The sequence below is a fragment of the Pholcus phalangioides genome, unplaced genomic scaffold (assembly GCF_987345545.1).
Source record: "Pholcus phalangioides strain wild (caught in Gottingen) unplaced genomic scaffold, Ppha-v1.0 ptg000009l_1, whole genome shotgun sequence".
NCBI lineage: Eukaryota > Metazoa > Arthropoda > Arachnida > Araneae > Pholcidae > Pholcus > Pholcus phalangioides.
In genome coordinates, this window is record NW_028301602.1 from 45,150,390 (window position 1) to 45,164,847 (window position 14,458).

General features: G+C 34.1%; 1 protein-coding gene across 2 annotated transcripts; it reads left to right on the plus strand.

Annotated features, from left to right (window-relative positions):
* The first annotated feature begins 119 nt into the window (after positions 1-119).
* On the plus strand, positions 120-8,089 carry mRpL48 (mitochondrial ribosomal protein L48). 2 transcript variants are annotated; one of them, XM_089236342.1, is made up of 5 exons: positions 120-208; positions 3,029-3,139; positions 5,714-5,847; positions 6,764-6,866; positions 7,832-8,089. In XM_089236342.1, the coding sequence occupies exons 1-5, from the start codon at positions 194-196 to the stop codon at positions 8,024-8,026; spliced, it is 558 nt and encodes a 185-aa protein (XP_089092468.1). In that variant the 5' UTR covers positions 120-193; the 3' UTR covers positions 8,027-8,089. The 2 variants fall into 2 exon arrangements, with proteins under 2 accessions (XP_089092468.1, XP_089092469.1); XM_089236343.1 differs by having other exon boundaries at positions 6,764-6,821.
* The last annotated feature ends 6,369 nt before the right edge of the window (positions 8,090-14,458 follow it).

The following is a 14,458-nucleotide window of genomic DNA, read 5'->3' on the forward strand; positions in this document are numbered from 1 at the left end:
AAAAGCTATTAATATTTCTGAAATAGAAAAATGTGTCAAAAATGTTTCAAGGTGGGAATTTTTCGTTTTTTTTTGGAGCACCTAAACTCGGCTGTAACTGAGCCCTAATGGATTGTAAGCATTTTTTTTTTATCCTCACCAAAATAGTAAGAAGGTTTGTTTACATTTCGGTATCCACAACATTGCTTTGAAGATGCTAAAAATTTTGGTAATTTACTGGTTAAATTGATTTGATCCTAAATTGTTTTTTAACTAACGAAGGTTAAAATGATTATTTACCCCGATTAGGGTCTAACTGGAGCCAAGATCTCTCAGAACCCTCTGTGTAGTCCAAGTGTACTCACCTTACCTTTTGGGAAGTGCGGGCCACCTCATTGATTTAGATGTCGGGCCACTTGAGTTGAAATGTGCCTCGACTCACTCAGGCCATCACTAAGTATATTGAGTCTTCGGAAAATGTGTCGCGAGTCACTTGGATGATCTGAAAGTATGGCATGGGTCACTAGAGTGATCTGGAAATGTGTTGTGTGCAATTTTAATGATCTGTAATTGTGCCAAGAGTCACTCAGCTGATCTGAAAGTGTTCCGTGGGCCGCTTTAGTGGTTAAGAAATATGTCGTGGCCAATTGAAGTGATCTGAAAATGTGCCCAGGCCACTCATTTATTTTGTGCTTGGGGTCGCTTAAGTGACCTGGATGTGCGCTGTTGGCAACTTAATGATCTGCAAATGTATTGCAGGCCACTTGAGTAATGTGTAACTGCACCGCGGATGACTTCAAGGGATCTATGAATGTGCCTAAGCTAATGAACTAAGCGGCACATTTATAGATCACTTGAAGTCACCCGCGGTGCAGTTACACATTACTCAAGTGGCCTGCAATACATTAGCAGACTACTCAAGTGGCGCACAGTATATTTACAGAGCACTTGAGTGTTTTGTGACACAGTTCCAGAGCAATGAATCAGCCTGTGGCTCATTCCCAGATCACTTAAAAGAGCCCGCTGCATATTTCCAGATCACTTTAGTGGCCAGCGACATGTTTTTGAACAGATGAAGTGGCCCACACAATTCAAAAGGTTGAGCACCCTTGGTGTCATTATAGTCAATTCGTGACCCAAGGATCAGATGTGCCCCTCAGAGTCCTTTGACATGGCTTGTGACTGCAAACCAAATTTTTAAAAATGAAAGATTTAAAAAAATGAATGAATGTAAAAAAATATAATAATAGTGAGACTCACATAATGGGCTCCTATCAGCTTTACACCTCCCTCCACCTATGAGGGGTTATGCCGAGGGTCAGCTCATTGCAAAAATATTGATTTTGATGATGTCGATTGAAATCAATGCTAATTTAATAACTTATGTGTTATAAAATGTGGTCGTTTCAAAGAAACTGAAGATGAGCTGAAGAAAGGAACTTTTTATAACTAACACATGCCTTTACTATAGGAAAGAAATTGCAAAAACATTCATGTTTTTGCAATTTCAGTGTTTGCAAACAAACATTCTACATGTACACAGAATCATAGTGGCTATTACGACCCGATTAGGGCATTGTGTCAACAGAGCACATACATTTTTCTGAACAAGGGAGCTTGCTGACATCCTAGTCTTGCAGATTGATAATGATTGGGCTACTTGTAGGGAAAAAATGAGTCTGGTTGAACCTTAGCTTCAAAATATGAAAAAACCTTACAACAGGAAAAAAATTGTCCTGATAACTAAAAACAAAATTTTCCTATGTTATGATGTTGGTCCATTCTGTACATAGCGAAAGTGATAACAATACTCAAATGATAATATTATCTGTGATTATAATAAACAGGGGTCTATTGTATTATGATTTTGTCTTTTCAATTCAGAAAAATTTACTTAAAAAATTATTATTTAGCACATTTTGGCCAGAAACTGACAGTATTTCATAGCTGCCAAGTCTCCCAAATTTCACCCGTGATTGTAAAAAATACCTATATTTTGGGAAAAATTATTCCTCAAGAATTTACCCGGGAAAAAAAACAAACTGCTGCTTAATAAGTGTTGTGTAAATTGTAGTAATTTCTTCAAATCACAAAAGATATTTCATTTTTGGGAAGAAAACACAAAGTTCGTCAATCAGCAAGCGTCAGTCTGGCCTTTGGATATCTAAAATTTGCATGATCGCGTGTACCTGCTTTATTCATGTGTCCCGTTTTGGGTCCGAAGGAGATTTTTTGGTCTGCGAGATTTGAGTGGTAATTTAACCCAAGGACTAACCTACTGGTTGGACATGATTAGCGATGGCTTGCACAGTGTCACTATGTTTGCAATGGGAAAATATCCCTAACATTTCCCTTTTACTAATGAAAAATCCCTAAAATGTTTTAAAAGATCCTTTTTACATTTATTTTTGTACGGACTTCGAATCCTTGCGAAAACCTCCTGAATCTTCATTCTCCAAAGTTGGCAGCTATGGTATTTACGTTTATACTTATTGAAAAAGAATGATATGCTCTTCCTGGTGATTGCTAATGAACATTGAGATTCTATGCCAGATCTCCATGGACACTAGTTGAGAAAATAAGACACGCAAATCCTGATAACCATAAACAAATTTTTTCCCAAGTTATGATATTGGTCTGTTCCGTACTTAGAATTACCTGAATGATAATATTATCCGTGATTCTAATAAGTAGGTAGCATCTACTGTATCATGTGTTAATGCAGCCAAGGATCATTACACAGCAACTGTCCCATTATAATGACCAGTATGATTAGTTCAGAATGTTGTCTTATTTGCCCCATGTTGTTGTTTTTTTTTTGTCCAATATTAATGACCCACAAAGAACACATTCATTCTAATAAAACATCTGAACTGAGCCTATTTAAAAAAACAAAGCGTAAAATTCATCCTTAGGTGTATGCAATCTTGACCTTTAATATAAGAGAATTCGGTGTATAAGTAATGCGTGTCAGTTGTATTATGAATAATATCCGTACTTTGAGCAATACATACTTGTATAATCTTTTTGGGATTTTTTTTTCTTTCAGCGTGCATCACGTGGCCATCTGCAGTCTCTATCTATTTCCAACTTGACAAATAAATCTGGATTTCACTCATCAGGAATTAGATCTTTGGAAATGGAGCCAGATTACTTGAAAGTACTCAATGAATTACATTTTTTTAATAACCATTTCATCATGTTTTTGAGAACTCACTATCATTTTTAAAAATGAATCACATTGAGAATGTGACCCTCCTGAGTTGGTCATCAATTGAATTTGTTGCTAGTTGTTAGTTTTTATGAGATATTATACTGTGGAACTTCAGTAAATGAGTAACTTGGTTAATGAGCAGTTTGCATAACGAGCAAAAGTTTAAAAAAATTTTGGCTTGATTAATGAGTGATGATTCCTATTATGAGAAAAAATCTTGCACTTTGTTGACTCAGTTACGCATGATCACAACTGAACCGATGGTTCTAAGCTTTTGCCTACACACGTACTGTGGGTAATCTACTTCTGAGCGGTCTCCAGTCAGCATGCCAAACAGAACAAACCCTTCTAGAGTTTTAGAAAAACCATTTCCACATCTTGCACTGGCTTCAAGATCATAAAGCGTGGAATGAATGTCACGAAGAGAACCCTCAATTCTGCTTAAAAAATTCCGGGCTGTTTGTATTATTGAATGTAATTCTGAGGGTGTTAACTCAGTGTTTCTCAAAGTCTACATTGTGGTTCTTGGGCCGTTCCGGTAAGCTGGAGATATTCATTTGTGTGCCTTTTTATGCTTTGAAATGGTCTACTTTTAAGAGAAAATATCCAATAAACTATTTTGGGAGCCGCGGATGAATTATGAATTGAGCAAGGGAGCTGCAGGTGGCAAAAGTTCCAGAAACATTGGTTAGCTCACGAACAGAAGCCACCATTTGTCAAGATTTTGTCCTTGGAAAAGACCATGAGACTTGAGTTGAATCAGGATGACATTCAAGAAGGGATGGCATTGAAGTGGGAGAACATGGCAAAGAGTCAACCACAGATGAATTAATGGATCTCCATTGCATACAATAGCTTGTGGATGGGAATTTCTTCTAGAGGAAGAGAGAAATGAGAAGAAATCCCTCATTTATTTATTTATACAATATTGTTTGGCAGAGGTCTATACAAGAAGATGCAGTGATGGCATTTGACATAGGTGATTGATGCTATATACAAAATCAGAGATTGAATTACAGTCTACAGAATTTGATGGGAGGTTGTTTTAATCAATAATTGTACTGGGAAAAAACTAAATTTGAAGCAATCTGTGGATGCAAGAAATGGTTTCAATTTTTGGGAGTGATTGAATCTATTGGAAAAATGTGAAGATTTGATTAGAATGTGGGTAGTGTCAATGTTAAAATAGCCATGGACAATTTTGAAAAGCAGGGATAGGCGAGCGATATATCTATGGGAGATAAGTGGGAGGATATTAAGTTGGCGTTTGAGCTGTGCAATAGAAACAGGAAGATCAGCAGTTTAAAATAAAGTGGGTAGATTTATTTTGGATAGATTCCAACTTATCTATATTGCTTTGTATATGGGGATCTCAAATTTCCCCAGACATAGGAGAGGACAGGAAAAATATATAAGTTTGGAAGCATATGATGTCGGAGGTGGCAGGTGGAATATTTTAGGTTACAATGAAGGAAAAAAGTTTTTAAAGGCATTTCTGAAATATATAGTCCATGTGGAAGTTCCAATGAAGTTTAGCAGAAATTATCACACCCAGGTATTTGTAATGGGAAACCTCTGTGATTAAAGAAATATTAATTGAGTAAGGGAAATCGAGGGGAGATCTTTTACAGGTAAGTTTCATAAAAACTGTTTTGGAGATGTTAGGAGTAGTTGCCAAGATGAGCATCATTTGGATATAGTGTTAAGGTTGTGCTGGAGAGAATCTTGGTTGGATCTACTGTAAATTCTTTGATAAATAACTCAATCATTGGCGAAAAGTCTGATGAAGCAATTGGTTGATAATGGTATGTCATTAATATAAATTAGCAATACGTACCAGACTTGACCTGGAGGTATGAGGAGTTTCATTCTAATTTCAAATGAGATCAGAGATTTATAAAATGTGGGAAGCCATCCAGAGTTTTCCTTCACGGTAGGAAAGAACCACCCAAATGAATATATAGCAGTGCAAGCTATGAATCTGTTCAATGGCAATGTAATTTCCCATTTCCTTAAAATTCTCAAAAAGAGGCAAAGCATATGTTATTGAATAGATACCTTTTTAAAGTCACACAAAAAGAAAGGATTGCAGTGAGCCAGCAGATATATATAACAGTGAGTTATTGATTACTTAGATGGCATTTTTTTCAGTCATTTTTAGGTGCTTAATTGCAGAGCAAATCATTTCATTATTTCCTATGTGAAAGTTTGATTTGATATACGAGTGATTTGGGTAATGAGCATGCTCTCGGAACGAATTATATTCGTAAACGGAAGTTTCATTGTAGCTATATGATAACTACATAGGTGACCTAACAAAATAATTTTTTATTAATTCAAAATTGAAACTCTATATGTAGTAGCATGATAAAAACAAGAAGTTATAAATTACTTTATTATTATCTGTGAATAAAATCAAATTCATGATAAAGATAAGAATTATCCTTGTTTGTGAGTGAAGTTATAGTTTCCTTAAATGTATATGATGAGACACATTCAAATATTTTCTCATCTTTTCAGTTTTTGAAACCAGCTGTTCCTGTTTATGAAAAGCTCAATATTCAGATGAAATCTTTCGATTTTACGGTTTTAGAACATTATGGGCGTTATGTTCATCGAACAGCTATGCATATGGATATCGACGTAAAAGATGCGTATGTATGCTTATTTTGTATGATTTTTCTTTTTTTTGCGAGTAATTTCTTTTTCCTCCTTGAACTCTACCATAGTTATTAAAGTTATGCACATAGTGGTTATAAGATTCTTTTAAAGTTCATTAAAAGTTTGACTGCATTTACATTTGTATGTTGGAGGGGTGAATCCCAAGAGAAACTGGAATCCTCTGGTGGCAGCCTATTGTAGTACATGCTTCTGGCTTCTAGTCTTCCAATTAGTGTCATTGAATGAAGTTGTGGCGCTATGTAATGAAATTTTTTGTTGAGCGGCTCTCACTGGTTGGTTAATTGTTGTGTTGGCTGAAAAATTGGAACAATGCACACTTGCTAAATTCTGTTTCCTGTTAAGGAAAATGTGAAGACATATTCCCACACACACTCAGATTTCTAGGTACACACGCACACTTTCGGTACAAGTCATTCGATAGTAAATTGTCCATGGTAATAGACTGGAGTTGTGGTGGGTTGGGAAGAAAGAAAGACAATATAAGGGAATAAGTTGTAATGCTTGAAACAGTTGGAAGGAAGCTGCTCTGGGAAAAATACAAGTTTATTAGTGGGTTTCTTGATTCAGAAATGGTAACTAACATGAAAAAAATTCACATCATTCACACCATTATTCTATTTAATTTTAAAATCTAATAAGGGCCATACTACCTGTGTCTTTAGTTATATGCAAATACAAAGCTACAACAGGCAAAATGCCCTATGAGGTGGCTGAGAAAAAGATGCAATGTTCACATAAGCTCAGGTAATCAGAGCCTCATGTACTATGCATAAATTTTTATAATAAAATTCTGGTTTCTTTTTGGATCTCTATTGTGTATTTCTCCTGCATATAAGTAAGAACATGTGAACCAGTTTCAAAATAATCACCAATGTTTTCACCCACTAGATGGGCCACTCCTCATGAAGCGTGGAAAGTGACAAATGTAGAGGCAAACTCCACTAAGGTGACTGCAGAATATCAGCTTAATTCATATGAAAGAAATGTGCAGGTGACAATTTAAAAAAAAAAAATCAATTTCAGTGTTTTATAATTTTTTTGTTTTTAGTATTTTACAAAACCATTTTGTTATTTTTCTGAAAATATGGCAACAGGTTCTTTGAATCATTCTATTTTGAGGCAGGGCCATCTTAAGAGCATCATGGGCTCCCAGGCCAAGTGATTTTTCTGAGGCTCGATCTGGCAAATTCTCGAAATTTTCAACCAGAATTCATTTTTGTGAGGCAACTCTCGTCTCACGAAGCTCCTGGGCTATGCCTGGGTGGGCGTTATTTTTTAGTGGAGTGTTGGGTCCACTTGCCCCTGTCCACTCAAAGAGACAAGTGGAACCTAATGCTGATTGTACTTTAAAATCATTCATAAAATGATGATTGAAAGAAGTTTAAACAAAGAGAAAAATTTATTTAAACCATAAAAAAGCCTAAAAATTTTATTATTTTGGTATAAAAAGCTAATTACAACTTTAAGATGCAGAAAACTCACAATAATAATTAACAACTTTGAAATGTAGAAAATTCATATTAACAATATCATAAATCAAATCATAACTAATGTACGATACAGGACTGAACATAGGCTGGTGTGTACCTGCACCATTGACTCCCATGTAGGGGTTAACTGTTAGGGCTCCAGCATATATGCTCAAGATGAATCACATTTTTTACTTATATATTTATTATAGAAAGGCTTGTGGAAGATCCTTGTTTCAGGGACCTGCTCAATCGCAGAATTTAGATCCATGGCCACATAGGGTCTCAAAATATTAAGGCCATTAAAATAAATGAAAAATTTATAGGCATTTTTGAAATATGAACATCTAGCACATGTTTGATGCATGAAGTTTTATGTTTCTGATATGTGTGTTAAAAAAATTGTAATTTAATGAACATTTCCTTCTCCCAATTAGTCTATTCAAATGAGGATTAACTGTATATTTATTTTCCAAACTATTCACAGATATTAAATTTGCCAGCTTATTCTGCGCCACTCTTTTTTGAAGTGATAAGGACTGCATTGCCAGAAGGTGTAACAATATTAATTCAGCCACATGAAGAAGTTCATGAAGAAATTCGCTACGTACCAGACTTTGAGTTGATTGACTTGAAAGAACAGTTACAAGAACTGAATGAATTTTGTGAATCTAAGAAATGATTAGTCAAGTATGTAAAAAAATTAGCATGAGAGTTGACTCTGTAAATAAATATTCTACTTATATATTAGTTTTTTTAAACTTTCAAGCTATTTTTTTTTAATCAAAAAGAGTACAAAATACCTAGAATTTTTCAAGTATCAATGTTTAAAAAAAAGACATTTGCCCTGCTGACATAGATTTCCTCTTTTAACCTTTAAACTGTTCAGTCCTCAAAAAGAAAAAAAAACCTGTTAAATATGACTTCTTAAAACTTATGTACTACCATAATAATATTATCAACAAATGCATCTAAACTATTATATTACCTTAAAAAAATCTATAAAATGAAGATATTATGTTATGAAAAAAAAGAATTTTTATTATTAGCTTGCTGACAGAACTTATATGAAAAATATTCGTTGAATTTAAAAATGTTCTTGTTATAGCATAACAAGTAAGAACACATGATAAAAAAAGTTTTATTAATTTTGCTATTATAAAATCAATCTTTTTTTTATATTCACACTCTTTATATTGTAATTCAGTGATCTTTTTTTTCATAAATTCAATTCAATATACTGGCATTGTCAAGAGATCTTGCTAAAAACAATCATTGAATTTGTTGATAAAATTAAAATAAAAACTCTGATAGAATAGAGTTTTTTTTTTTAAATTTTGAACAAGAGAAGCAAAAATGTTATATTTTCTGCAATTTATCTTGACAAAGATTATGCCAGATTCAGAGAGATGTGATAAGTTATCAGTTCTTATATGGCTACATGGTGATACAGGCTGTCCTGGATTGTTTGCACTGCAAATCTCTCTCTAACCGATCACTTTAGAAACATACTTTCAGTTACAAAAAGTTTTAAGTTATGATGGTGCGGCACAGAGAAGTTATAGATAAAAAACCACATTTTTGAATCCAATATTAACTGATATTTGACTACGAAGTTTTCAGCATTATTGTTGCCAATGGTTGAGGGTGTGGCTGACAAAGTGTGGAACTTAAATTAAATTCAAAGTTGTAAAAATTCTGTAACTGTCAAAACAATTGTCAACAAATTTAATTGATATTTATTGTGAATGAAAAAAATAAAATGGTTGAGTTCATGCTATTTGTGTACAGTCCGTAAAATGGCAACTTTTGTAAGTCAATGGAAACATGCCAACACAATGACGGCTTGCCAAAAAATAATGATTTCATAGGTATATAATATCTCAATAAATATTGCATTTAAAAATATTAAATTGGTGACATATTAACTACACTAATTTTGGTGATGAAGTCCCCAAAGAGTTCAATAAGAGTTGCATAAATAATGCCCAGGAGATGAACCTACAAAAAGAAATCATGGGAAACAGGTGCTATGTAATAAAATAATTGTATTCAATCCATTGCAGCAGAAGTGTAGTGTTTGAGTAATTCCGTATTGCATTGAAAAATGGGCCTACTTCATTTATGCTGGAACCACATGCACCTGCAGATTGAATTTTTTTTTTTTTTTTTTTTTTTTTTGGAGAGAGAACCATCAAAAAATCATGCTGTGCCAAAAGATAATAAGCGGGTAATGACTTGTGGTAGATTTTGCATTACCTAGGTTGTACTACAAAAAGGCTTACCACATTACAACCCCTGCACCCTTAAATAGTTAGTAGCACATTGTATAAATCTGTTGGAAAAATATAATATTTGCTAAAGGCGAAGTGCTATCTCCTCTATTACCTTTCTTATTGTGATTCGACCATACATTCTATGACCAAAATGATTGTTTAGGTGCCTTATATCACCTCTTAAAGTTTGTCCCATGAATGGAGAATCACCCTGTAGTTATACAAGTATAACATAAAAAACATATAGACAATTCATAAATTTCCAGTTTATTCATGATCCAAGCATTGTAGAAATTTCATTTCATCTTGTGGAGATAAAAAAGTGAAATATGTCACAGCGTAAAAAAAAAAATTAAATAAATTGAAGATGAACACATTATAGTACAGATTCTCGATCTTTTTACACTCATGGCAATCTTGAAATTTAGATTAGAATTTTAAATATTTTGTCTCATCACAGAAGTTTAGAATCACTGTTCTTATTGCCACTTAATAACTTTTAAACTGCTCCCATCATGAATAGATGAACTTGGAAATAGATGGAAAAGTGATGTCAGTTGACAGAAAATAAGGGTCAGATAATCAAGTTTCTACTATCTCCAAAATATCTCGCAGCATCCTGGCTGATCTCACCTCATCTGGCAATCACTGCATAAGGCTGCTGGGTTGTTACATATAACTGCCATTCTCCTTAATAATATTCCAGTTTAGCATTAAATTAGCATAGAAATGGATTACCTTTTGGGTTTGATAATACGATTAAATACTCGTACGTTGGGTAAACCCAAACGTCGAGTATTTAATCGTATTAAATTAGCATATCATTATTTTTACCTTTTCAGCAATTTGTGAGTAATAAGTGAGATAATTTTGTGATAGCTAAAAAAGGTAATTCACTCATAAATCTAAATGGTATCTATCTATGGAATTAATACATCTACTTTTCATAACTACAATGGAAATTGAGCTATTGAAAGCTAACATTAAATCGGAAAACACTGGATTACACAGAAGGGGGGGGGGGGGGAGTTCCAGAGAAAATACTGCATACACTGCTATTGGAAAGCAACACAAAAGCTTCAGAAAATATCATTTTTATTGTGAAAATAGTGCAATGATGATGTATAAAAAGTCATATCATTGATGGTATAGTACCTCATTTCAAAGATGAGCAAAATTTCTCAGATAATATATTTAATTACCATCATGCAATTTTATTTCATGGTCTGTATGTGTTCAATTGAATTTAAATCTAGAAAACTATGCCAAGAGATTTTTCAAGATAATCTCTGAACCCCATATAGGGATATATTTTATGGTAGGGTCATCTCTTTAGAAATTTAGTGATACAGTGTAATTAACTGTATCCTCGTAAAATTACCATTATTTCTAGTACCATAATTCAGTATCATCCATTTTGTCCCACTAACCCATAGCTGCCAACTTTCAAAAATGAAAATTCGGGAGATTTTCGCGCAAACCCGTATTTTATGCTAAAACCACTCCCTAATAAATACAATAGGGATTTTTCCAAATAAAATAGGGATTTTCAAAACATAAAAGTTTAAACATAGGGAATAAAATCCCTACTCAAAAACTGAAGTCAAATTAAAATACGGATTTTACACACATGGAAGTTAAAACCTTGGGAATAAAATTTCTACGTGAAAAACAAGTGAAATTGGAGGCCAAAACTTCAATGATGTAAAAATAAATATTGTGTTCAATCAGAAACGCTGTGAATAAACATTCTGCGTGAATGACCCCAAAATCATCGGAAGATGAAGGAAAAAAAGCATAAATTTTTGAAGAACACTGACTTTTTGTGACACTTGCTTGATGGTTTTTTTTTTTTTCATTTTACGAGTGATGATGGCAGTCTTTCCATGACCGATGTTTATGTCCATAACACAACTTGTACAAAAAGGAAAAGTCTGTCCTCTTCTGGAACGTTTGATGAAAGGAAATTCATCGGAATAAGTATCTTTAAAATTGATTAAATATGTTTTTGTTCATCAGTATTCATGTTTTGTTATATCGCACGTACATAACTTCAACAAAAGAAATTTTGACCACATGCGCATCACTATAATCTTCAATTATTATCCAGGACTAAGCTATCCAGCCGCTAAGCTATTTCCCTGCACGATACGACAAACAACTTTCTTATTACCATCAGAGGGTTTGTAAAACTTTCTTAAAAAAGGGAATTCCCCCATTTACGACGTGTGACGTCATTTCGAAAGGGAAAAAAAAAGAGGTTTCATACCCCACAAAAAATTCCTTAGGGATTGTTTTCATAAGTGGGGATTTTTGTAATGAAGTAGGGAATTTTTAGGGACAATAGGGATTTTTTGTGATTTTTGTAAAAATTCGGGAGATTTAAGAACTTTTTGGGAGGTCGAGCGATGAAGCTAAAATTCGGGAGACTTGGCAGCTATGCACTAACCTAACACAAATTTTATTCAACTTATCAAGCTTTTTATTTTCCTGATTTAACAAGGTGCATTCCATTAGAACATAAAGTAAAAATCATAAAAAATCATAAAAAATCAAGAAATGTATTAGGTATAGCAAGGAATAATTTATTCTTTTTCCAAGTATCTTCTCTCAGATGATATACAATGGTCTCAATTGTTCAATCCACTTTTCAAAGTAAGTAGAGAAGGGAATTTTCTTTTTCTCCGGAAGCTGCCTCATCAAACCTTTTGCGCAACTGAAATTTCAACCCACAACACTTTCTCAGTATGTGTTGTCACAAACTTTAAAACTGAAACATAATAAGTAGATGCAATATTAAAACCATGCTACAACTGCCTTGCAGTCTGGATCTTGTACCATGTGATTCTTCCTATTTCCGCCATTAAAGGAGAAGCTCTGTGGGAAAATTATTAGTTATTTCAGCTGTGTGGAGGGATTCACTTGAAATTCCGAAAAAAACCAGGAAAAGCCTGGATTGAATGATAGGACCATTGCATATCACCTGAGGGAAGATATTTTGAAAAAAATAATTTCTTGCTGTACCTATATTCTTGATCTTTTATGATTTTTATTCCATTCTCATGGAACACACTTTATAGATTATAATCATTTTTACAATGATAAAATTTCTACAAACTGCCATTAAAGTAATTTACAATTAAAAACTATTTCTTATTTCTACTCCAACTCAAATTTATATAAAAGCTTTCAGTGAAAGTAAATATTTATATAACTTTTAATTCAATAGATTCAAGGCACCATCATTTTATAGATAAGTCTATAGTAACCTTTCTTTTAAATAATATATGTGTTTTTATTTGCATAAAAATAGGCTTTTTTTTTAATTCCTTGACATTTTATATATATAAGCTGTACATATTTCACGAGTTCTTTAATTGAATGGATTAAACTATGGTTAGAAATGCTATATCACCAAAATATTGACTCTATTTTCAAACTCGAGCAATATTTTCAGAACATTTGCATTTCTAAATAGAAAAATTAAGCTTCTGGCTTGAGAAAAATGGATTCAGTTATTTTCATCACAATTTTTCCAACTTTCCAAAGATAATACAAATTTCAAGCATTCTAAATTCAAAGTTCTATATCTAATCAACTATTATCTCATCAAGAGATGCTTATTAGGAAAAAAAGAAAATTCAAAATCAGATCTCCTGATTGTGTGGCTACTTGTATACGAATAGAACACAGGCAAAAGTAAAAATTGCATCAAAAAATATTAAACTTCAAACATAAATTCTTTTTGAAATAAACTCTCAAAATTTATCTACAGTAGAGTCTTGATAATTTGAGGTGAACGTGACCAGAACCACCTGGGATTTCTGAAAACTTGGATTGTCCGAAAAGTGTGTGGTTCTCATACTTCTGTTCTGCACTTAATTCTACAGCTTAATTCATAACATAACTGCCACGACCTATGGGCTCTGCATAACGAAGGCGGATAAGGAGCTCCAGCCCTGGGGAACCAAAATGAATGTTATTAATTTTGGTTTTTTTACTGTCGAGGAACCTATGAAAAATTCTGGCCTGGTGATCTGCTGGAGACCCCAATTAAGACCACTTCAAACTGAAATTACTTGCATTCCTTAGAAAAATGAAACAAAACCCATTCTTGATGAAAGACAGAGGTTTTGAAAAGGAATTTCAGAAAATTACACAACCTCTGATTAATCGGAACCTCAATGTTTCGGGGCTCGAATTATCAAGACTCTACTGTAGTTTCAATAAAGCTATCTTAAACTGAAGAGCCAAAAAAACTGGTACAGGCTGATGGAACCAATCAGAGTACGGCGCTGCGGTCGGCAACGCCTATATAACACAACAAGTGTCTGGCGTGGTTGTTAGATCGGTTACTGCTGCTACAATGGCAGGTTATCGAGATTTAAGTGAGTGTGAACGTGGTGTTATAGTCGGAGCACGAGAGATGGGGCACAGCATCTCCGAGGTAGCGATGAAATTTGGATTTTCATGTACGACCATTTCACGAGTGTACCGTGAATATCAGGAATCCGGTAAAATATTAAATCTACGACATCGCTGCGGCCGGAAAAAGATCATGCAAGAACGGGACCAACGACGACTGACGAGAATCATCAAACGTGACAGACGTGCAACCCTTCCGCAAATTGCTGCAGATTTCAATGCTGGGCCATCAACAAGTGTCAGCGTGCGAACCATTCAACAAAACATCATCAATATGGGCTTTTGAAGGCCCACTCGTGTACCATTGATGACAGCACGACACAAAGCTTTACGCCTCGCCTGGGCCCGACAACACCGACATTGGACTGCTGAGGACTGGAAACATGTTGCCTAGTCTGACGAGTCTTGGTTCC